Source organism: Erinaceus europaeus, chromosome 1 (assembly GCF_950295315.1).
Source record: "Erinaceus europaeus chromosome 1, mEriEur2.1, whole genome shotgun sequence".
Classification (NCBI taxonomy): Eukaryota; Metazoa; Chordata; class Mammalia; order Eulipotyphla; family Erinaceidae; genus Erinaceus; species Erinaceus europaeus.
Window position 1 is genome coordinate 88,362,804 of NC_080162.1, and position 25,602 is coordinate 88,388,405.

The 25,602-nt window shown below is 47.1% G+C and overlaps 1 protein-coding gene across 3 annotated transcripts in view; it reads left to right on the forward strand.

Moving 5' to 3' along the window:
* The window catches only part of TOX2 (TOX high mobility group box family member 2), a 178,099-nt gene extending 152,781 nt beyond the window's left edge, over positions 1–25,318 (forward strand). For all 3 annotated transcript variants that reach the window (XM_060190362.1, XM_060190369.1, XM_060190355.1), the window contains 6 exons: positions 11,727–11,966; positions 15,583–15,810; positions 17,178–17,258; positions 20,667–21,056; positions 21,764–21,891; positions 24,348–25,318. In XM_060190362.1, coding sequence (XP_060046345.1) covers positions 11,727–11,966; positions 15,583–15,810; positions 17,178–17,258; positions 20,667–21,056; positions 21,764–21,891; positions 24,348–24,384 — 1,104 coding nt within the window. In that variant the 3' untranslated portion in view covers positions 24,385–25,318. The remainder of the gene's footprint in view (positions 1–11,726; positions 11,967–15,582; positions 15,811–17,177; positions 17,259–20,666; positions 21,057–21,763; positions 21,892–24,347) is intronic.
* The last annotated feature ends 284 nt before the right edge of the window (positions 25,319–25,602 follow it).

Below are 25,602 nucleotides of genomic sequence, written 5' to 3' on the forward strand. Positions count from 1 at the left end.
GAGCTCAGTGCCTGTGTGGCTCTACCACTCTCAGACAGAGAAATTGGGGGCGCCGGTTAGGGGGAGAAGAGATGCTTGTAGCATTGTGCTACTGCTTGTGAAGCTTCTCCCTGCAGGTGGGGGTTAGGGGAACCTTGGCCCTCATATATGGAAACGTGTGCCCTTTTACCAGATGTGTCACTGCACAATTCCACTTTCTGATTTTAAGGAGAAGCTGAATTGTGATTAAGAGCAAGGTCATTACTGGTGGCCTGGGTAGGGTTTGGCCAAGGGACAGAACATCAAGCAGCTATCTCCCAGGGCAGGGCAGGGCAGGAGGGTGTTGGTTGTGTAGTACTCATGTGTAGACACCAGAGAAGCTCTTGATTTGAATCTGAAGCCCCAGCTTCCTCATCTGTGATATGCTGACGAGAAATAGACTCCCTGGGAGTCAGGTGGTAGTGCAGCGGGTTAAGCACAGGTGGCACAAAGCACAAGGACTGGCGTAAGGGTCCCAATTCGAGCCCCCGCTCCTCACCTACAGGGGGTTACTTCACAAGCAGTGAAGCAGGTCTGCAGGTGTCTATCTTTCTCTCCCCCTCTCTGTCTTCCCCTCCTCTCTCCATTTCTCTCTGTCCTATCCAACAATGACGACATCAATAACTACAACAATAAAACAACAAGGGCAACAAAGGGGGGGGGGGAAGACTCCCTTCCAATAACTGGATAAAAATCCAATGTGGTCAGAAGGTGCATGCTGGGCAGATAGCAGTTGCAAATAAAAGATAGTGCTTCTACCACAATTTCTATTTACTTAGTGACATTTATATTTGACTAACACAGGGGCTGGCAGCTGCTGTCCTAGGTCAGATCTGGCCGTCAGCCTGTTCATAAATAAATGCAGTTGTATTGGAGCTCAGCCACCTCCACGCACTTGCATCTCGCCTTTGGCCACAGCAGCGAAGTCAACTAGTTACAACAGAGACCATCTGGCCTAATGTATTTAATAGCTGGCCCATTGCAGAAGTGTGCCAACTCCTGATCTAACAAATATTAGAAATGCCTGTGAAGTGATATTCCTGCACCAGACCTTATGTTATCTTATTTTTATTATCATTGAAGCCTTCCTCCTGGTTTTTGCCATGTTTCAGAAAACTTGACTGTTTCTAGCCTCGTCTTGGCCCAGCCAAGATCCTTCACAGCCCTACACCTTGAGCAAATTTCAAAGGGGATAAAGGATAGGAAACCATCTCTTGTCAAACACATAAATGCCAAACTCTGCAAAATTGTTCTCCTTCCTCCTTTCCTCCCTTCCTCATTGCCAGAGTTTCACTGCTCCAGATGGACTTTTTCAAATAGAAAGAGACATGGAGAGGGGGATGGTATCAAAGCACCAAAGTTTCTTCCTCCAATGTGGTGGAGGCAAAGCTCAAACCTGGGCTATGCACATGGCAAAGTGGACACACTATCAAAGTGACCCCCCAAACTATCTTTGCTTTGGACCCTCAAAGATTGCCTCCCTCCCCCTACCCCCGTGTGAGCAGGTTCATTTATCACTTAGTTAAAAGGGGGAAGGCAGCCAGAATTTTGACTTTCCCACTTCCTGGCTTTGTGACCTTGGGGTAGTCACTTAACCTTTCTTAGTTTCAGTGTCTTTGTTTAAGAATGGAAGTGATGAGAGTACTTATGTCAAAGACTTGTTCATGGGAGCCTCTTCATAGTGCCTGGAACCTGGTGAGCCCGGACAGAATGTACTATAGGCATTATTACCCCCCACACTTTTGTCACTAGCCCCTCTAATTTGGGGATTACCATTTGCAAAGGGTTACTCCGTGAAGGAATTGTAAAGGGCCTGACAGTGACTTCTTAATTTTCCTTTGGGTTCTGACTGTACTTGGAAGTGAAGGAAATGTTTCTGGATCCTCTGGAACTGGGCAGATGCTTCAGTGAGCAAACACTATTCAGCAGAGTCCTGGTAGCTTCCAGAGAAAATGTTGGGGCTCCCCAGACAGGGCACTTAGGTCACAGACCTGCCTAGGAGCAAGCGGTGGGGCCTGAGCTCTGTGAATCAATCAGCAACAGGCGGGTAGGAGGGTAGGAAAACAGTGATTTCTCCTTTCCTCCTGCTGAGCAGGGACTCTCAGCTCCAGGGGCTGCTCTCCACAGAGACTGCAAACAGAAAGCTTGTGAAAAACACCTTTTTTATCGCTGTGGCCCTAGGAATCTATTAAGCAGTGGGACCTAATTACATTCACAGTGTTGCCTCCTTACTGTGTCCTTCCTGGAGAGGGAGCAGACGTGGTTGCAGATGGGTCCATCTGTCTACATGAGGGAGGCAGGAGGTTGGGATCGAGGGGTTAGCAGATCTCTCCTGAGTGCCAGCTGTGCACAGGCATCTGCCTGGCTGGGGAGGCGCACTCCGTGTTCTTCACAGAAGCAGGTGCTTATTACCCATCATGGTGAACCAGGAGAAGGTTTCACCAACAGAGGGAGGAGGGGGAAGAGGCCAGGGAGGGCTTCCCAGAGGAGGTAACATTCAGGTCAACTGGGAGGCTGGTCACAGACAGGGGAGAACCCATGAGCCACAGGGCAGAGCACAGAGCTTGGGAGGAGGCTGGAGAGGCCAGGAGGACAGAGGCTGATCTTTGCAGACCACTTGTTGAGGCTCAAGGACAGTGCTGTAACCAGGGGAGTGTGTACTAAGGGGTTTCTAAAAAGTGGGCACAGGGAGGAGATATTTTACTCTCCTAGTGGGTCACTGTAGAGCCCAGTATGTACCTGGACTCACAGAAGCCATGCTTGAGGCATCTTAATGTGTGTTCCCCATAAAAGCAGATCCTAACCCCACAGGCTTAGGTGCAAATAATCTATTAAGGTCTGTGGGGTAGTAACCCCAGGAAGCCCCTCAGAGGAAAAAAGCAAAGAAACTGGAAAGGAAGGTGTGGGGTGGTGAGCTGTGAGTAGGGTGGCTATGGGGACATGGTCATGCTGGGGACCCTCTGAGAAAAGTACTGAATGCCACATGGATGGTACTGCAGCCCTGTGCTGTGCCAAGGCCTTGTGGAGAGTTGTAGCTTCTGAGCTGTCATGGGAGCATTGGATTGTCCCAGTGAGATGGGAGGAAGACAGGGGTTTGTGCACAAACTCCTGTCCCCTTACTGCTTCAGAGTCACTCCTGGCACCTTGATTTCTCAGCCCATCAGACCACCAGGAGCAGAAAACTCCGTGAGACAGGGAAACACAGGAAGCCACCACAAGGTGCAGTAACCAGGGGACCCCCTGAGTAGATAAAGATTGATCAGATGGACTGGTCTCACACAGCATCTTGTAGAGCTGACTAGAATGAAAGGCTTTGTCTGCTGAGCATGCTGGGCAGAAGAGGAATCCTGGGAGCTAATGGATTCTTTTAGAGTACATGGAGGTCTAGAGAGTGACCAGCTTTCCTGTGAGTTCATCTCTTTCTTTTTCTCTTGAAGATCTGGGATTGACTTACTTTTTTTTAGATAGAGACAGAAAGCAAAGAGGAGAGAGAGAGAGAGAGAACACCCAACACTGAAACTTCCTTCAATGTGGTGGGGGCTGAGCTCCAGCAAACACACTATCCAAGTGAGCTTGAATTGACTTTAGACGAAACCCTTTTATGGATGGGATGTGGGATGTGCTCCTGTCTGTTGGCATCCATATGGAAAGCATGGATGTGCTGAGAGGCTGGGGAATGCCAGTGCTTACTTACAGGACGGGCTGGCCACACTGCGAGGAAGAATGTCTAGAGAGGAAACCAGACAGCCAAGAGCCAGCCCCTGGGCACAGGAAAAGAGCCATCACAGGAGGCAGTGGCCTTAGGAGGACTGAGAAACATCATAGCTTAAAGAGAAAGTGGCATGTTCTGGAGAAACCTAGCTTCAGGTTCAGTAACTTCACACCGGCAACTGTCTAAACTGCTCTGAGCTCCAGCTGCCTCGACTAGGGAGGTTCTGTTACCTCCTACGGGAGCTGTGGTGATTAAATGAGTTCTACATGGAAATGCTTCTGCCACATACTGAGTGTTGTAAGAAAGCTTGAGGATGACTCTAGCAGCGTGGATAGTAATAAGGAAAGACACACCCTGGTGAGTTGCTAACAGGAGGGGAGCTTCTAATGACTGTGAAGATGGGTCACTGAAGAACTCTGTTATGAGGAGAAAGAAAGCCAGGACGTAGTTCTTAGGAGACCTGGGCCTAAGGGAGATTTTTGCTTTAAAACAAAGGGATGTGGTGGGATTTGATTGGGCTGATGAAGAAGCCAGAGTTTGGACATTTTACAGCAACGGCTTTACAACTTCAGACCTCTGAATTGCAGGGAACAGGGAACCAGGAATCCTAACAAATGCTCAGTGGAACCTGCATATATAGGCAAAAGAGGTGAGGCGAAGTCTCTTTATGCAAATGAGGTTTTTAAATTTTATTTATTTATTTATTTTCCCTTTTGTTGCCCTTGTTGTCTTTTTTTATTGTTGTTGTAGTTATTATTGTTGTTGTTGTTGATGTGGTTGTTATTGGATAGAACAGAGAGAAATGGAGAGAGGAGGGGAAGACAGAGGGGGGAGAGAAAGATAGACACCTGCAGACCTGCTTCACCGCCCGTGAAGCAACTCCCCTGCAGGTGGGGAGCCGGGGGCTGGAACCCGGATCCTTACGCCGGTCCTTGCGCTTTGCGCCACCTGCGCTTAACCCACTGCGCCGCCGCCCGACTCCCTGCAAATGAGGTTTTTAATCAGTGTCATTCTGATTAAAGTTCAGAGAAGTTTATCAAAGAGTCACCTATCCTGAGAGGCCCTGGACTGACCCAGGTGCATCAGGTATAAGTAGAGCACAGGTTCCACCTGCAGGTACCTGCCCCTCCTGCTGCAACAGCTTCCTGGCTGTTTGTTTTTTACCGAGATTTGGAAAGCCTCGAAGTTTTTCTTTTCACTTTTTCAGTGCCAGTCAGATGCAGCCCACAGAGAGGGGAGGTCAGATGGTACCCTGGAGGGTGACTTAGATGAGGTCACTGGAAACAGCCAGGGATTCATGTGGCTGCTGTTTGTGGTGAGGGCTCTCCCAGAATAAGAGAACTGCAGGAACCAGAGCCCAAAGGAAGGAGTCTAGCATCACTGCACCTCTGAGGAGGGGTTTGGTCTTTTGTACCCTTGTGTCATTCAAACTGGTGATTGAATATGGCATCTGCTATAGGCTGGGGCATTGGGGTTGTAGGGGTTGTTACAGCCTTTTGACGGAGGCGGCTCCCCTTTTGACGGAGGCGGCTCCCCTTTGATCAGAGTCGCTTCTGTGGGGGAAGGGGACAGGTGCCAACAGCAGGGGCATATGTTTCACTTTGGGGAGATTAAGATAAAAATTTGCCCATGCATAAGGACCTGAGTTCAAGCCCCCACTCCCCACCTGAAGAGACAAACATTTCACAAGTGGTGAAGCAGGTCTTCAGATGTCTCTCTTTCTATTCCCTTCTTTCTCTCCCTCTCCCCTCTCAGTTTCCCTCTGTCCTGTCAAATAAAATAGAAAGGAAGAAAAAAAAGGGGAGGGGGAATGACCAGCAGGAGTGGTGGGCTCATATGCCAGAACTGAACTCTAGCACTAACTCTGGTGGCAATTTAAAAAAATCAAATTAAATTAAAATGTGGCATACTGCCCTAGAAAAACCTAGAATTCCTAGTAACTTTACCTATGTTTTTGGATTGTATCTGTTAATAACTAGTCACATGTTTTTTTGGTAGGAGTCTGTTTCTCTAATTAACTGTGGGACCCTGAAGGGCAGTTGTTGGAGGTGGGACCACCCGGCCCCTGACACACTTTTAATTATATAATGTAACCCTGAAATGAGAATGCTTTGAAATCAGGAAATATTTTTCTTAGAGGAAATGTGATTGATAGACTTAAAAATACAGTGAAAGTAGCTATCATTGCTGGGGATATTTAAATAAGCAAGCACACAAGCTTATGATTTTGTCCAAAAATTCCAAGGAAGATGTTAAAGAATTCATAATCCTGACTGAAAAGATAACAAATCCTCATGATTCAACATGTGTTTAGTGGGAAATTCTGGGAGAAGTATACAAGAGAAAAGAGTCAACAATCAAAGAAATAATGGTAGAAAATACCGCTTATGTGAAGTAAGTGGAAAGTATTCAGGTCAAAAGAGCTTGCACATACAAGACCGAATCAGATAAACAGAGTTTACATACAAAAATAGCATCAGGAAGATTTTTTTTTATTTCAAAGAAACCTTGGAATAAAAAAATTACTTAAGCAGGAGTATAACTGATTAAGAAATGAATGAAAATGGATAAAGTGTGAGAAAGGAAGCATGTGATTAAAAAGCAGAGGTGTGAGCAGTGGAAATAGCCAAGCCAAGTGTTAATGTCTAAGTAATGTCATAATCATGGTTATGAAACTTAATGCAAATGTAAAATGATTATTATGTTATTTAATGAAAAAACATAAACTAATCATAACAACTGGGAACACTTTCATCCGCTCATATAATTATCTGTGTGTGATTACTTTTAACATGCTCTCTTAACTTCCAAGTTTATGCAGCAATGCTAATTGTAGTCACCACACTGTATGCTCAGTGCACTGAACTTACTCCTCATAGAGCTGAAAGTCTATTCCCTTTGACTACCTTCATCTATTTCCCCACAGAGTTTTACTCTACTTCCTTGAGTTTGGCTTTTTTTCAGAAACCACATGTGAATAAAAACACACAGTGTTTGTCTTTCCCTATCAGACTTATTTCACCTTTTAGCATAATACTCTCAAAGTCCATTCATTGCATCACAGAAGCCTCTCATTAAAATAAATTAATTTTCTTTAAAAAAGCTTCATATATGGAAGCCTTTTCAGGGGGCAAAATATATACACTTTTGGGAATGAGATATTTTAAAAGCAATGTGCTTTTCACAATACTACAAATGAAAGTTTAACTATTAAAGTATCAGAGTAGGTTGAAAATATGATAATATACCATCTAAATGCTATTAGTGTTAAAATCTGGATAAAGCTGGTATCTATCCCAAAAAATATAGATGTGGAAGAAGTTACTTAGGAATGAAGATTTTTTTAAGAGATTTTTTAATCATTTATTTTCCCTTTAGTTGCCCTTGCTGTTTTATTGTTGTAGTTAGTATTGTTGTCGTCGTTGTTGGATAGGACAGAGAGAAATGGAGAGAGGAGGGGAGAGAAAGACAGACACCTGCAGACCTGCTTCACCACCTGTGAAGTGACTCCCCTGTAGGTGGGGAGCCGGGGGGCTCGAACCGGGATCCTTACGCCGGTCTTTGTGCTTGGTGCCACCTGCGCTTAACTCACTGCACTACTGCCTGACTCCCAGAATGAAGATGTTTTTAACAAAAAAAATTCAAATATATATACAGATAAAGATAGCAGTTCAGACACATGATCTGCCACTAACTCAACTGAGTTCAAGACAAAAAAATGAGACACTTTATAATATTATTAAAACTCAAATCTGTAGTGAAAATAAATTGTCATTTTTCTTTTTTGCAATAAAAACCAACATCAAGCCCCCCTCAAAAAAAACACCCTTTAAATGATAAACATTTGGTGGAAACAAGAAAATGAATTTTTATCGGTGATTTAATATTGATTTACACAATTAGAAGATAACAGGGGTAATATTCCACTTTCCCACCATCAGAGTTCTGTGTCCCCATTCCCCCCATTGGAAGCTGAAGTAGTTCTCCCAAGATCACAGATATGGGTTGACTATTATTTCTATATCTATCTTTATTTATCCATATTTGCCCATTTTTTTTCCTATAGTTCTGACTTCTCTTCCTTTCTAAGTCACACCTACTACTTCTGAGTGTCCTCCCCCCACTTTTTTTTTCCCTCTTCGTGTCCTGATGGAATTGGAAGTTCAGAACCCTCTGGTCATCTTCCCCTAACATCTACCCTTTGGGAGCATGGACCAAAATTCTTCATGGAGTGCAGAAGGTGGAAGATCTGGCTTCTATAATTGCTTCTCTGATGGACTTGGATGTTGGCCAGCTGATCCATATACCCCCAGCCTAGGAAACAGAAAAAGTACAGCTAACCTAGACAAGCCAAAAAGTAAGAAAAGGGGGCCAGGCAGTAGCACACCAGGTTAAACACACAGAGTGAAGCACAGGGACTGATACAAGGATCCTGGTTCAAGACCCTGCCTCCCCACCTGCAAGGGGGTTGCTTTGCATGCAGTGAAGCAGATCTGCAGGTGTCTACCTTTCTCGCCTCCTCTCTGTCTTCCCCTCCTCTCTCAACTTCTCTCTGTCCTACCCAAGAACAAGAACAGCAACAACGGAAAAAAAAAAAAAAAAAAGATGGCCACCAGGAGCAGTGGATTCATAGTGCAAGTATTGAGCCCCAGCAATAACCCTAGAGGAAAAAAAGAAAAAAGTAAGAAAGGAATCAAAATTATTAACGTAATAATAAGTATGTAAATCTGCAAATACAACATAACCCTTGTCTTTAAATGCTATGGGATATATATAAAATTCAAACTTCTTTGGTGCCAAGGAACCTATATAAATTCTCTAAAGTATATTTTATAGGCCACATTATTTTACCATTTTTGTTATTAGAAATTAGTAACAATGGAAACAAACAAAAAATCAGTTTCTAAGAAATCTCAAAACTTAGCCTCCCCCCCCACACACACACACACACACACTGGGACCAATACAAGATTCCACTGCTCCTAAGTGATTTTTTTTTTTCATTTTTCATTTCAGACAGAAAAAGAGAGAGGAAGAAAGAAAAGAGTGCGAAGGAGAGACACCACAGCACAGCTCCGCGGCTCGTGGAGCTTCCCTGATGCTGTGTACTGTGCTCACATTGTGTTGCTGGGACAGGAACTGGGATCCATGGCCGCGCCTGTGCTCTGCCTATTAAACTAGCTCACTCTCTCTCGTGCACTCTCGATCTCTTTTTTTTGCCTCCAGGATTATAGGTGGGGTTCAGTGCCTGCACTACGAACTCACTGCTCCTGGAGGCTATTTTTCCCTTTTGTTGCCCTTGTTGTTTATCATTGTTGTTGTTATTGTTGTTGTCACTGTCGTTGTTGTTGGATAGGACAGAGAAAATCAAGAGAGGAAGGGAAGACAGAGGGGGAGAGAAAGATAGACACCTTCAGACCTGCTTCACCACTTGTAAAACAATACCCCTGGAGGTGGGGAGCTGGGGGGCTGGAACTGGGATCCTTACTCCGGTCCTTGCAGTTTGCGCCATGTGCGCTTAACCTGCTATGCTACCACCCGACCACTGAACTATCTCTTATCCCTGAAAAGTTTTTTCTTTCTTTCTTTCTTTCTTTCTTTCTTTCTTTCTTTCTTTCTTTCTTTCTTTCTTTCTCTCTCTCTTTCTTTCTTTCTTTTTTTTCCTTTTTGTTGCCTTTGTTGTTTTATTGTAGTTATTATTGTCGTTACTGATGTCATCATTGTTAGATAGGACAGAGAGAAATGGAGAGAGGAGGGGAATACAGAAAGGGGGAGAGAAAGATAGACACCTGCAGACCTGCTTCACCAACTGTGAAGCAATTCCCCTGCAGGTGGGGAGCCGGGGGCTCGAACTGGGATCCTGATACCAGTCCTTGCCTTTCGCGCCACGTGCGCTTAACCCGCTGCACTACCGCCCAACTCCCCAAGTTTTCTAAGTAACTCTTGGATCAGAGAGAAAAGTAAAAAGGAAATAAAAATAATAAGTATACATATACATGAACAATACTAAAAAAAAGATGCTGATGTTTTGTTTTTTTGTTTTTTGTCCCAGTCAGAGGAGATTTCTTAGTGCTAAGCACACTTTTAAAGTTGAAAGTAGTTGTGGTACAGGAGGTGGCGCAGTGGATAAAGCATCAGACTCTCAAACATGAGGTCCTGAGTTCAATCCCCGGCAGCACATGTACCAGAGTGATGTCTGGTTCTTTCTCTCTCTCCTCCCATCTTTCTTTTTTTTTTTTTTTAATTTCTTTATTGGGGAATTAATGTTTTACATTCAACAGTAAATACAATAGTTTTTACATGCATAACATTCCCCAGATTCCCATTTAACAATACAACCCCCACTATGTCATTCATCATCTTTCATGGACCTGTATTCTCCCCACCCACCCACCCACCCCAGAGTCTTTTACTTTGGTGCAATACGTCAACTCCAGTTCAGGTTCGACTTGTGTTTTCTTTTCTAATCTTGTTTTTCAACTTCAGCCTGAGAGTGAGATCATCCCATATTCATCCTTCTGTTTCTGACTTATTTCACTCAACATGATTTTTTCAAGGTCCATCCAAGATCGGCTGAAAACGGTGAATCTTCTCATATAGTTGAAAGTAGTAGCTGAGGAGTTCTGTCACCTCAGTGGTGGTTAGAAACATAAAGCGGAAGTAAAGCTCAGCCCTTCTCTTCTTGCTATAAATGGATGCAGCCCAACAAATGAATAATGGCTCATTTCATAAAGTCAGATCTCTAAACAAAATTTTAATAAATGAAAGTGTGACTCAAAACTGAGGGTCAAGAAAGAGCAATACATCTTTAAAATTCAGAAGAAGTGATTAATAGAGATAAAATCAGATACTAAGTAATGGGAAAACAAAGGAGTAGAAGTGATAAATTTGAGATTGGATTCTCTTGAGAAAAAAACTATGCCATATAATAAAACAAGTCTATAAGTTTGCTTAATAAGCAAAGAGGAAAAGGAAAACATTAAGCATTAGCTATTGGACTAGGAAAATACCATGGGTGCAGAAAAAATGAAAAGTTATAAGAGCATGCAACAGTGTGTATAAACATAATGTTTAAGTGCAAAGGACACACTATTTTAAATGTATTTTTGGAATGAGAAATGCCTGTGCATAATAATCAGTAACTTATGTTCCAAAAATAACCATGGGGCAGTTAATTAGAAAGCTGTTGATTTGTATAGGAAACCCTTACAGAATAGAGGGCTTACTAATACAAACACGTTGAACTTTCAACATTCCTTGAAGGCTGGCTTAATTGTTATTCACATTCTTCTGTTTTTACTACTTATATTTAGGACAGATTTAGAGAGAAATTGAGAGGGAAGGAGTAAATAGGAACAGAGAAAGAGGCCTGCAGTACTGTTTCACTGACTGTGAAGCTTTTCCTCACCCCCTGCCCTGCAGGTGGGGGCCAGGGACTTGAACCCAGGTCTTTATGGATTTACCTGGCGTGCTCCTGATAGGCCCCCATTATTCACATTTTTCATATGAAGAGTCTGAGGCACAAAGAGGCTTAACTTAGCCAAACGCATCCATCATAGAAGTGGCAGAATCAGGATTCATAACACAGTCAGCTCCCAATTCCTGTGCTTTTTGCTCTCATGCTGCATGTCAGTACATGTTCCAGGAGGGAAGACTCAGTCTCCAGAATGGCCCATTCACAGCTGGACTGAGATCTCTGGCAAGGGCTAAGCTGCCAACCATCTTCCCAGGGTGACTATCAGCAGAAGCATAAGGAGTCATCATGGAGCCTTAGGGTGTCAAAGACCTATAGCCCACACCCACCCCCCAACACACAGAGATACACTGAATCATTTGTGGGTCAGAGAAGAAGACATGCTCACCTCTGGGGGGCCCATGGAGAAGTGAGAGTGGAGCCCCCATTCCCATCCACATGCCCCTCTTCTGTGTCCCGAGAATGCAACTGTGATGATGGCAAGGCGGATCCTTTCTGACACACTCTGTCCTCCTCTCCTAGATCCAGGAGATGATCCACTCGGAGGTTGCTGCCTATGACTCGGGCCGGCCAGGGCCTCTGCTGAGCCGCCCGGCGATGCTGGCTAGCCACATGAGTGCCCTCAGTCAGTCCCAGCTCATTTCTCAGATGGGCATCCGAAGCAGCATTGCCCACAGCTCCCCATCGCCCCCAGGGAGCAAATCAGCCACACCCTCTCCCTCCAGCTCAACTCAGGAGGAGGAGTCAGAAGCACATTTCAAGGTATGTGGGGTGGAGACACAGACTCAAGAGGCCTTAGGTGCCCTCCTGTCACCTGCCTCTAGAAAAGACCAAGAGAGTGTGACTTCTAAGAGCAGAGCTGGGAGGGAGGAGGGAGAGAACCAGCAAGAAGAACAGGAATGGAGCTGAGACACGTGCTCCATGAAGTCGCCACCCTCCTGGGGTCTGGGGACATCTATTTCAGCTGCTAAATTTGCTGAGCTCCCTTGGCGAGCTTCGCCCCGCCATGCGCCTGTGGCCTTAAATCTCCCCTGTGAGTGTGAAGCAGCAGCAGCAGCAACTATGAAGGGATGGGTGAGATAGTTCTGGGACAGTGTGGTGAAGTCTTGCTGCCAAGTGGCCATTGGGTCTTTTAGGGACACTGATGACATGGGCAAGGGTCACACTTTATGGCCACATCAGCCATTTGGGAAGAAATAGTTGGACAAAAATGTGTGTGACCCAGCAGAGGACACCTCTGGGCAGCACTGAGCGTCATATAACACAAGACATTAAAATGCCCCCAGTGCTGTCTGGGAGGTGGCACAGTGGATGAAGGATTGGGCTCTCAAACATGAAGTTCTAAGTTTGATCCCTGGCAGATCATGTACCCAAGCTGTGCTCTGGTTCTTTCCTCCTACCTCTCTCATTAATAAATTATTTTTATTGCCATTAGATTTACCACTAGGGCTCAGTGCTAGCACTATGAATCAATCTACCACACCCAGCGGCCAGTCTTTCCTTTTTTTTTTTTCTACTTTATTGGATAGGACAGAGAGAAATTGAGAGTAAGAGAGAGGGAGACACCTGTAGACCTGCTTCACTGCTCCGTGAAGTGTCCCCCCTACAGGTGGGGTGTGGGGGCTCAAACCCGGGTCCTTGCATATGGTAAAATGTGCACTTAACCAGGTGCAGCACCGCCCAGCCCAATGGAAATCTTTTCAAAATATTTAAATGCCCCCCTTGGGACATGCTGCCCCCGCATCTGTGTATCTAGGGCTAGTCCAAGTATATGACACACAGATGTCCAGGCCCCTACCCTTTCTCTGCATCAGCTTAGATCTCTTCTTGGTTACAGCATCTGGTCTTATAGGAGTGGGGAAGCAGATACTCAGGGAGTTCAGTGGGGGAGTATTGTCTGGGAGCTCCCAGCTAGTGGTCATTATCTGGCCCCCAGCTCCAGCCTCCTGTAGACCTGCTCTGACTCCTCCTTATAAGGACCTCTCACTCTTTCCCACATAGTGGCCCTGCAGAGTTGTGGGGCAGTGACCATGGTGCCCACACCATCTAACAGATACCCTCACCCCCTGGGCTAGGGTGGCACCTCTGGATCATGGTCCAGCTTCACCCTCAAGATAGCTGGCTCTGTACTGTAGGCCAGGGTTTATCACATCTGTCTAGCAAATACTTTTTTTTAAAAAAAATTTATTATCTTTATTTATTTATTTATTGGATGGAGACAGCCAGAAATCAAGAGGGAAGGGGGGAACAGAGTGGAAGAGAAGCAGAGAGACACCTGCAACACTGCTTCACTACTCGCAAAGCTTTCCCCCTGCAGGTGGGGACCGGGGACTCGAACCTGGGTCCTTGTGCATTGAGACATGTGCACTCAACCAGGTGTGCCACCACCCAGCCCCTCTAGCAAACACTTCTTTGGGGCAGACGCTGTTTGAAGGCATGGCACATATGCTCATCCATGGCATGCTCATCGGTGCAGTTACCATATCCAGTTGGCTGGTGGGAAAACAGAGTAGTTAAAGCCATTTGTCCAGAGTCACAGAACCGGGATCCATATCTAAGTGGTTGCCCTTAGCAATGTGCTTTTCAGCAGTCATTGGGTACATCTGCACCCTTTACCCTGTTGGAGCGCCCCCCCCCCCATCCATGATACTGATGGAACTGAGACTTGGAGTTGGATGGATGCAAAAAAAAAAAAAAAGATGAAGAAGAAAAAGACTGAGGAGGAGTCAACCTTGCTACAGAGTACCTCGCACCGTGCCTCTGATGGTTCTGTCCATTGGCCCCATGGTCACCTTGTCAATTCTTGATGTCACTTCTATTTTCAAAGTGCTTAGAACCTTGACTTTCACTGTAGATCAGGACCTTTAAGCAAAGTCCTGGCCTGAGGGTCTGCCAGTGGCCCAGTAAGATCTGTTGTAAACATTCCACACACCTCATCCTGTAAGCCCAGAGTCAGAAAGCTAGGAGCCTGAAGGATGACTGCTCCAGTCCTCAGGTGTCCAGAGTGAGTCCACACCAATGACAGTCAAATTAACCTCATTGCCACCCAACAACATCATCAAGGGACTGAACCACTTGACTCAGTTGACATGTGGTGGGAGATACTGGATAATTTATATTTGTAATTTATAGGAGGGGAAAGCTGTTAAAAATCTGGAAAAAAAATTTCCAAAAACAAAACCCGGGGAGTCAGTCAGTAGCACAACAGGTAAAGCACACATGGCGCAAAGCGCAAAGGCCAGCGATCCCGGTTCGAGCCCCCAGCTCCCCACCTGCAGGAGAGTCGCTTCTCAAGCGGTGAAGCAGGTCTGTGGTTGTCTGTCTTTCTCTCCCCCTCTGTCTTCCCCTCCTCTCTCTATTTCTCTCTGTCCTATCCAACAACAACAACAGCTATGACAACAATAACAACTACAACAAGCACAACAACAAGGGCAACAGAATGGAAAAATTAGCCTCCAGGAGCAATGGATTCGTAGTGCAGGCAGCACACCAACAATTTGTTTGCCTCCAGCAATAACCCTGGAGGCAAACAAACAAACAAACAAACAAAACCCGAGCTGGGGAGATGGCAAAGTGGTTCTGCTAAAGACTTTCACACCTGAAGCTCCAAGGTCTTAGGTTTAATCCCCAGTATTACCATAAGCAAGAGCTGAGCAGTGCTCTGATAAAGTGCGCATACACACACACACACACACACACACACACACACACACACACACACACACACACGGTGACTGAACATCATTCTTTCAGTGGCACCTCACAGCAGGGTCTAATAAGTTCATTCAAGAATTATCTGATTCTCTGCGAGAATGTAGCTTTGTTTTGATTAGGGGATTTTACACTCCGTCAGGGTGGATGTTAACTTGAGATAAAAGTGGCAGAGAAGTGAATGAACGATTTCTGTCTGATTACCAGGAGAATTAATTTATCCCTATAGAGATGCAAATGACTTCTGTCCAGTAGAAACAGATTGAAAGCTCCAAAGGGGATAGATAGTCTTACTGCTCTGGAGGACATTAGTTTCTCTTTCTCTTGAGTACCTTTAAATCAATTTTGCCATCATGCTGATTGCCAGTAATGAGTAGGACACAAAACCCAGGGCTGCTGCCATGTCTCCAGGTGTGTGTATGTACTTTACCAGAGCACTGCTCAGCTCTTGCTTATGGTGATACTTGGGACTGAACCTAGGACCTTGGAGCTTCCATTGCCTCTCCCACCCAGGATGTTGTTAGCCTGACAGTATGTCCTGAGGTGCAGTGATGGAGCTCAGTGAACAGACTGGACAAGCAGAAGTTGAAGCAAGAGGCAGGGTTGGGCCACTTTTGGCAAGAGGCCCTTGGCTTCTATGGTTTTATGATTTCTCTCACTTGGGCAGATCTCAGGAGAGAAGAGACCCTCTGCTGACCCAGGGAAAAAGGCCAAGAACCCAAAGAAGAAGAAGAAGAAGGACCCCAATGAGCCGCAGAAGCCTGTGTCAGCCTATGCGCTTTTCTTCAGAGACACTCAGGCTGCCATCAAGGGTCAGAATCCCAGTGCCACCTTTGGAGATGTCTCCAAAATTGTGGCCTCCATGTGGGACAGTCTGGGAGAGGAGCAGAAACAGGTGAGTCTCCTTCTCTTTCTGGGCTGCTCCCTATGATGTCAAGGCCCTAGAATGAATGGCAGACTTTGAAGATCTGCAGCCAGGCTTAGCACCTACAGCTACAGACTCTTGCAGAAGTCTTACTGGGCTCAGTTTGTCCATCTGCAAACAGGGTGCTAAGTCCCCTCTAGTTCTATTTTCTAACTGCGTTCACTCGTGATGTAGCCATTCTGATTCATTTGTTTTCTTTTGTTTTTCAATAGAGTCAGAGTGAAAAAAACCATAAAACTTCCTTCAGTGTGGCAGCTGCCAGGCTTAAGCCTGGGTTACACACATGGCAAAACAGTATGCTATCCAAGGGAGCTATTTAGTTTGTTCATTTATTTTGTTAACTATCCACCTAGCTGTGTTATCAGTTCTAATCATCTCTCACACATATACATATAGCTTTTACAAATGAAGATTTTTGTCACAGTTTTCTCCTCATTTCATGTATACACACATATATATTTCTAATTTTTTAAATTTCTTTACTGGGGGATTAATTTTTTATAGTCAGTAGTAAATACAATAGTTTGTACATGCATAACATTTCTCAGTTTTTCACACAACAGTACAACCCCCACTAGGTCCTCTGCCATCCTGTTTCAGGACCTGAACTTCCCCCTCCCCCAGAGTCTTTTACTTTGGTGCAATACAGCAACTCCAGTCCAAGTTCTGCTTAGTGTTTTCTCTTCTGACCTTGTTTTTCAACTTCTGCTGTGAATGAGATCACCCCATATTCATCCTTCTGTTTCTGACTTATTAAACTTAACATGATTTCTTCAAGCTCCATCCAAGATGGGCTGAAAATGATGAAATCACCATTTTTATTCTGAAAATGTCTCATTTTGGTAAGCCTCACAACAGAGAAAATAACTCACATTTCTAAACTGGATCATTTAAACCATCTTTTTAAAGCCATATTTTGTTTATCCCATATATAAGGTAGATGTGGTTCATCTTACACATGCTCATTTGAAGAACAGTGAATTGCAATAAAAAATTACTTTCTAGTGTAAGAAAGACAGAATGAAAGTGAAATCTACTCTATGTTGGGCCCGAAAAGGAGTCTTCAAGGGACCTTGTCAGTTGTGATGTGACCTGGAGACCCCAGGTAATAAAGTGTGTGGCCCAAGACACACAAGAACTAAGGGATGTAGCTTGAGAACTGGGATGTAGACAGGTTTCCTCACTCCCAGTGCAGTGCTCCCAGAGTGGTGACAGACTCATCCACTGATCCCACCACCATGACCCTCACCTCCATGCCTGGCTCCTTCCCACCCCAGGCCCCTGCTTCGCTTCTCCTCTGAAACCTTCCCAGTGTTGCCATGTCTTGGATCTTTCAGGCCTACAAGAGGAAGACTGAAGCTGCAAAGAAGGAATATCTGAAGGCTCTAGCTGCGTACAGGGCCAGCCTCGTCTCTAAGGTAACAGCTGGGATCTCTGGGCACAGTCCTGTTAAAGCAGCACCTCTGGTGGGGCAGAGTAAGCACTGAGGCTCACAGGAGTTGTCAGCTCTATCAGTGGGGCAAGGATGAGTGAGGGTCCTGTGTGCACCTCTCCACAGCACCCACTGTGGGCCAAGTTCATGCTGGGCACTCACATGCATTTCATTTCTTTTCTTTTTCTTTTTTTATTGTGGGACTAATGTTTTACACTTGACGGGGAATACAATAGTTTGTACATGCATAACATTTCTCAGTTTTCCACATAATAATACAACCCCCACTAGATCCTCTGCCATCCTGTTCCAAGACCTGAACTCTCCCACCCACCTACTCACCCCAGAGTCTTTTACTTTGATAGAATACACCCATGCATTTCATTTTATTTCTTTTTTTTATTGGGGGGATTAATGGTTTACAGTAAATATAGTTGGTACATGTGTAAAATTTCTCAGTTTTCTGCAAAGTACTCTAATAATAATAGCAGCCTAGGTCCTTCTCCACCATCATGCACCAGGACCTGAAAGCCATCCCCCCGCAGAGTCCTTTACTTTGGTGCAATACACCAAACCCAGTCCAAGTTCTGCTCTGTGTTTCCCTTATGTTCTTATTTCTCAACTACTGTCTGTATGTGAGATCATCCCATATTCATCCTTCTCTTCCTAGCTTATCTCACTTAATGTGCTTTCTTCAAGTTCCATCCAGGATGAGGTGAAGAAGGTGAATTCATCATTCTTAATAGCTGAGTAGTATTTATTATGCTTGTTTACCACAACTTACTCAGCCACTCATCTGTTGTTGGACACCTGGGTTGCTTCCAGGTTTTGGCTATTATAAATTGTGCTGCTATGAACACAGGTATGCACAAATCTTTTTGGATGAGTGTGTTTGATTCCTTAGGATATTTGCCCAGGAGAGGAATTGCAGGATCATAGGGTAGGTCCATGTCTAGCCTTCTGAGAGTTCTTCAGACTGCTCTCCACAGGAGTTGGACCAATTGACATTCCCACCAGCAGTGCAGGAGGGTTCCTTTGTCCCCACAACCTCTCCAGCATTTGTTGTTGCTACCCTTTTCTTTTTTTTTTAATATTTATTTATTTTCCCTTTTTTGCCCTTGTTTTTTTATTGTTGTAGTTATTATTGTTGTTATTATTTATGTCATTGTTATGACAGAGAGAAATGGAGAGAGGAGGGAAAGGCAGAGAGGGGGAGAGAAAGATAGACACCTGCAGACCTGCTTCACCACCTGTGAATCGACTCCCCTGCAGGTGGGGAGCCAGGGGCTGGAACTGGGATCCTCACACCGGTCCTTGTGCTTCACACCACCTGAGCTTAACCCACTGTGCTACCACCCAACTCCCCGTTGCTACCTTTTCTGATGTGTGACATTGTCACAGGAGTGAAGTGTTATCTCATTGTTGTCTTTATTCGCATTTCTCTAACAATTAATGATTTGGAACATTTTTTTCGTATGTCTATTGACCTTTTGAATCTTTTGTGAATTTCATTTCACTTCATTATTCCACCAAGAACCCAGCACTGGAGGCTAGGTCAGTGGCATACCTGGTTAAGCACACACATTACATTGAAAAAGGACTCAGGTTCAAGCCCCTGGTCCCCACCTGCGGGAAGGAAGCTTCACAAGTGGTGAAGCAGAACTGCAGGTGTCTCTCGGTCTCTTTCCCTGTCTATCTCCCCCCTTCTTAATTTCTCTCTGTCTCTATCCAATAATAATCAGTTAATTAATAAAAAAAAAAAAACCAGCACTTTGGGACTGGCAAGATAGCTCATCTGAGAAGGTGCCTCATCTGTCACATTGTCGTGTTCATGACCTGGGTTCAACCTCCCAGCCCCCACTGCACAGGGAGGAGCTTCAGTGCTGTGGTTGCTCTCTCTCTATCTAACTCTCCTTTCTCCACTTTTCTCTCCTCCTTCCCCCTCCCCCTCCCACTCCCCCTCCTTCTCCTTCTTCTGCTTCTTCTCCTCTTCCTCCTCTTCCTCCTCTCCCTCTCTCTCTCTCTCTCTTTTTCCCTCCCTCCCTCCCTCTCTCTCTGAAAAAGTCAGCCCAGAGCAGGGAATTCTTGGTAAAGGAAGGGAGGGATGGAAGGGCTTTTGCAGATGGGTTGAGTAGCTTACCTGAAATAATCCATTTTATTGAGTGGCTACACTAGGAGTCAACCCCAGTTTGTCAGACTTAACCTTTACTTCCAACTGTGCTGCCTGCTTTGTCAACATTAGTCCTGCTGGAGACTCACTTGTTGTGAGTGTCTAGTTCTAATGGGGACTAGGGGTGTTATCCTGGAAGCTGTTACAGAGAGCATGGCATCTGGGTTAGGCCATAAAGGGTCAAGCAAAGAGTGTTTTCCAAGTGCAGGAAACAGCAAGTAAAAAAAAATAGAGGTGAGGGGAGGTAGCATAATGGTTAATGAAAAGGACTTTCATGCCTGAGGCTCTGAAGTCCCGGGTTTAATCCCCAGAACTACCATATGCCAGAACTGAGCAGTATTCTCATTCTTCTTCTAGCATTTGCCCTTCTTCCGTAGCCAGTCAACAGCGTCAGGTTGAGCCTAATGTAAAGTTTCGAGTATTCTCATAAAAAGGAGTAAACAAAACAATAAGAAAAACACATAGAGCCCAGTTCCCACATGCAGGGGGAAGACACATGAGCAAGGGAACAGTGCTGGACGTATCTCTCCTTCTCTCTACCTTCCTCTCTCTTTCCCTTTTTATGTCTCTCTCTTTCTTACCCTCTATCAAAAAGAAGAAAGAGAAGGGGGGCAGCTACTGGAGCAGTGGTGTTTGTCATGCAGGTGATGAGCCCCAGAAATGAATGCACCTCACAACAAAATAGACACAGAGGCCAGGGAGGAGCATCACAGGATGGTCCCGCTGGCGCTGCCAGCCTCTCTGGCCAGGCTGAGGAGCAAGGTGCCCAATGGGCACGGGAGTACCTGGGGATAAAAGCTGGAAGTGGGTGGGGGGCCAGGGTTTGGCTCACTTGGTTGAGTGCATGTAGTACCATGCACGAGGACTGAAGTTTAAGCCCCCGCTCCCCACCTGCAGGGGGCACCCTTCACAAGTGGAGAAGCGGGTCTACAGGTGTTTTTTTTTTTTCTCTCTCTCTCCCTCTCTCCCCCACTCCTCTCAATTTCTCTCTGTCCTGGCAAATAAAATAAAAAGGAAAACTGGACATGGTTGGATGGTCAGAGTTAAGTAAGTGTACTAAGCACCCTGGTGTATGTCCTGCTAGGCCACAGCTCCCCCCGAATCCCCCGGGCCTAGAGTCAGCCAGGAGTCTTGTCAGGAGGGTCACTGAACCCAGTTAGTCTCATGGTCCTGTTTGTGGCTTATCTGTCTTTGCCACACTGACAGGAGTCTGTCTCTTTCCAGAGTTCTCCAGACCAGACTGATTCCAAGAGCGTTCAGGCCAACCCGCCGGCGAAGATGCTCCCACCCAAGCAGCCGATGTACGCCATGCCAGGCCTGGCCTCATTCCTGACGCCATCAGACCTGCAGGCCTTTCGCGCTGGGGCCTCTTCCGCCAGCCTCGCCCGGACACTGGGCTCCAAGTCCCTGCTGCCAGGCCTCAGTGCATCCCCGCCGCCCTCCTTCCCCCTCAGCCCTCCACTGCACCAGCAGCTGCCACTGCCTCCCCATGCACAGGGAGCCCTCCTTAGCCCCCCTGTGAGCATGTCGCCAGCCCCCCAGCCTCCTGTCCTGCCCGCTGCTATGGCACTCCAGGTGCAGCTGGCTATGAGCCCCTCACCTCCAGGGCCACAGGTGAGCCTATCCAGGAGCCCCATGAATTGGGCAGGCTGCTTGGGGTTTCGGAGGCCAGCCCCAGCACTGAGCAGCTGTGCAACCTCAGTTCAGGCCACTCAACCTCTCTGAGCCTCAGTTACACATCTGGGAAATGGGTCAGGTACCCGTCTCATTGCAGTGGACAGCTGACAGGTTGCCAGAGAGTTTTGCCGGATTCATGGACTGCTCTCGGCCTTTTCTCTAATCCTCGATTTCTGCTCTCTGGGTGGAAGTGGTGTGGTGGATAATGAGTTGAACTTGCAAACCCAAGGTCCTGAGTTTGACTTCTGCTCTCTGACCCAAGGAGCAGGGCCCACTGTTTCTTCCACCACATCATTCCTGACCCTTGGCTCCCCCTCCCCCCAAGCCTTGGTAGCGTCTCCTAACTGATTATCCACAGGGACTGTTAGAGGCTAGTATTCTGACAGCCCAAACTTACAGACTGGAAAAACTGAGTTTCAGTAAAGAAAATGCCCTAGACCCAGTCCCTTCAGCCCTGACTCAGCTAAGGCCTGAAGTGTTGGCAGGTGTTGTGCTAGGTCACGGAGGAGCAGACCCTGCAGAGAGGCCGGGAAACTTGCTTGGGCTGCAGGCACTCTGCCTGTCTCCCCCAGCCTGCCTGAGACACATACCCTAAACCTCTGATCACCTTCCTCTCCCTCCCCCTCTTCCTCCTCTCTTGGCAGGACTTCCCTCATCTCTCTGAGTTCCCCAGTGGCTCAGGGTCCCGCTCTCCTGGCCCGGCCACAGCCACGAGCAGTGGAGACTGGGACAGCAGCTACCCCAGCGGCGAGTGTGGTGTCAGCACATGCAGGTGGGTGTCTGCCCCACCCACTTCCCAGTGTGTGTGTGTGGGGAGGGGGTGGTGCCTGGGGTACTAAGTGCTCAGTCTTTTGAGAGAGGCTCAGAGTCAAATGGTTCCAGGAGGTGTTAGCTGGTCTGGTGCCAAGGTTCACCTGGGAGACTGAGACCCGATTTCTAATTAGCTTTTTTGTCATTCCGTCTTTTTTGGTGTTTCCTCAAGTCTTTCCCTGTGACAGCCACAGCCATGCCCTAAGCTGCTTCAGCTCTGGGGTGTGGTCACCAGACCAGGGCCCACCTGGAGGTGAGGACTTGGTCCTCTCCACCCCCAGGATAGAGCCCTTGGACCAAGCAGGTCCCATTCAGCCAAGGGCAGCTCTCTGGGGCTGCAGGGAGAACAGGAAGGGGGCCTGGGAGAGGCGCCCACAGTGACACTGCCACCCAGGGTCAGCATTCTGACAGAAGGACCACACGTCCCCCTGCAGCAGCCCAGTCTCCCCCTCCTGCACCTGGCGTCTCCCTGGCTTTGCCCTCCCACACCCCTGACCCCTACTTGTACACTTAGCCTTTCAGACCTAAACTCATGTGCCTCCTCTAGGAAATCTTCCTGGCAGCCACCACACCTCCTCTAAGACACCATAGAAGAGGAGATAGAGTAGACAGAGCCCACTTGCTGGCCTGCCAGCCCCACTCCCAGCTTCCTGGGAAGCCTAAAAACAGCCCCACCCCTGCCCTGGAAGGCGGGTGAGCTCTGCCACTGGATGCCAGCTGCCCCACCTCACTGCCGACCTCCCACTGAGCCAGCAGACTGAGCCCTGGCCCTTGTTGAGATGGGCAGACCCAGCTCTGCAAGACTCCCTTCCCCACAGGAATTGCCCACCTCCCAGACACCCCTGCCCCAAACTTCCTCTCCCAGAGGTCAGGGTACAGAGTAGATGGGGGTTCCTTAAAGGACATCACTGAATGTCAGGCCTCTCCTCTTGTGTGGAGCTCCGACCATGGCAGGACCCTGATTCAGTGAGTCACTTATGATATAATAAACATGCAGTGGTATATTCATTTCAGGGGTACAACATGGTTGGACACTTTGGAGATATTGCAAATTGATCACCACAGTAAGTCTAGTTTAACACCTATCACCAAACACAGCTTTCTGGTTTTTTTTCCTTGTGCTAAGAATATCTTAAGACCTGGAGTCACACATTGCTTGACAGTGGGCATTTGTCCTGGAAAATGCAGCACTGGGCGAATTCATTGTCGTGCTAACATTGTCAAGGGCTTGTTGCTTTCCAAACAGTCCTTCTTGATCATCTCAGGAGAGGCTGGTCATCCAGGACCACTTATTGCTTCTCTAGTGTACTGGTGAGGGGGCAGGGTGGGGGGGACAGGGGATGCAGTGATGTCACTTGGCAATAGGAGTTTGGGGCCCACTGTCATCAATGTGGTCCATCATGAGCCAGATACCTTATTTGGTGCAGGACTATGCTCTTAGCATCTGTGAAGTCTGACCGCAGTATGACTAGCTGTAGCCACCAAGCTGTACGTCACACCCCCAGAACTTAGTTAATTTATAACTGGAAGTGTGTACCATGAACCTCGACACCCACTTCATGCATCCTACCCACCCACTTGATCTGGCAGCTACCCATCTTATCTCTGGATCATGAGTCTTTGTTTTACTTTGTGTTTTAGACTCTACATAATATAACTATACTCGTTTGTCTTTGCCTGTCTCATTTACATCATTTAGCATAAAACACCTTCAAGTTTTATCCATGTCCTCACAAATACAGACCTTTTTTTTTTTTTTTGCTAAGAGGTACTACCCTCCTTAAATTCTGTTTGAAATATACATATGAACAGATTAAAAATTGACTTAGAAGTACAGGTAGATAGCTCACCAAGTAAGCGCATACCCTGCTATGTGTGAGGCCGAGAGTTCAAGCCCCAGCACCACAAAGACATAACCACAGGGAGCTCCTGGGGTGGTGGAATGGTGCTGTGTTCTTTCAGCTGCTCTCTCTGTGTCTGTCTCTCTTTCTAAAAGAGTGAAATAATCAGCCTGGGAGTGGGGGGGGGGGGACATTCAGCAGCATCACACAGGTGTGCAGCCTGGGTTCACTCCCCACACCACATAAAAATGGGGGTGGGGAATGGCCCAGGAGCAGTGGTGGTGTTGGAAGAGGCCTTCATGTAGGATGGACATAGTGCAACCTTCCTCCCTCTGCTGAGTATGGGTGGCCCCGCTGGGGGTCCAGGAGGGCTGGCAGACACTTGGGAGGCATGGGGGGGACTAGCACATGTCCCCCTTTGTCCTCAGAGGGCAGCCAGCTCCAAGAAGGGGTATAGACCTGGGGAGCAGGGGAGCTGCTGCACTCAGCCCTGTGTGCAGGCCTGAGGAGACAGCAGCACTTGGGCAGGATCCTCTTGGCTCTGACAGCCTCTCCTCTCTGCCCCTGCCCCCTGCAGCCTCCTGCCCCGGGATAAATCGCTCTACCTCACCTAATCCCGCCTCCCTCTCCTCCCTGAGACTTGCGGGAAAGGGTGCTGCTCAGGCCCTGAAGGACCCACAGCAGACAGGACACCTTGGCAGGAAGCAGGGTGCCAGAGAAGAGAGAGCAGTGACCCGCCAGAGCCCCTGGGCTGAGTCTCTTCCTCAACCTCCCACCAGACTCTGCAGAGGCAGCCCACCGCCCACCACAAGCCCAAAGAACCTGCAGGAACCTTCTGCCCTGACCCGCTTGCTCCAGGGTTCCAGTGGCCCCCCGCTCCTCACCCTGCACACCATACCCTATATCTGGACTCTGGATGTGAGGCCCCAACCCAGGCACCCACGGGCCGTCCCTCGAGGGGTTGCTTACCAACAGAAACCCAGCCTCAGATGCATGGGACAGGGACCTGCCCGGCCACAGTCGTGCAGATACGGTTTTACAGTGTGAACAAAAGATTATGAAACCTCTAAACTGTTGGCTCCGTGTAAGTAGTTGACTAAGTGTTTTAGAACCGTGCTGAAGACTTCTGTAAGATTATTTTGTGGGTGGGTGGGGGGAGTAGTTTCCTTTAAGGTAAAAAAGAAAAGAAAAAAAGCATTTTATATGACCCTTAGCACATTTTTTTTAAGTTTTATCTTAAGGGAGACATGCACAGTAGCAGCTGCCAACCCCTCTCATTGTCTGTACAGCCAGAGCCAGACACTCAGAAGCAAAGCACCTTCCACCCCACCCCATGTGTCCATCTGTTGGAAATGGCCAGTAACGCCCTTTGTCTGTTCCTCAAAGAAAACCTGAGAGCAGAGTTGAGGTTTAAAAGTGGGCGTTTGGGGGTTTCAGTTCTTAATATTGTTTGCAGCTATTTCCTGGCCCTGGCAAATGTCTGTCATGGTGCCGAGTGCTTCTCTCACGTTTCTTTATAATAAAACTTCTGAAAAGTTGAAGCAGCAACCTGTCCCTTGTGCTTGGTAAACCCGCGTCCGGCCTCTTGGGCGTGTTGGGTGGCAGCTTTGCCCCTGGTGTCGGGGTTGGGGCGGGGTTAGTCAAGAACCTCGGTGGGAGAACATGCCGAGAACATGCAGGCCTCTGTGAGGAGAACCTGGCTGGGTGCCGACCATGCAGGGAGCTCTCAGCCTTGGGTGGCCAGGGGGAGCCCTCCCCTAGCCCCTTCTCCCATGGGGTCTGTCCTCTGGCAGTTCCCGAGGTGGCTGAGGTGAGAGCCATGTGAGTCCAGG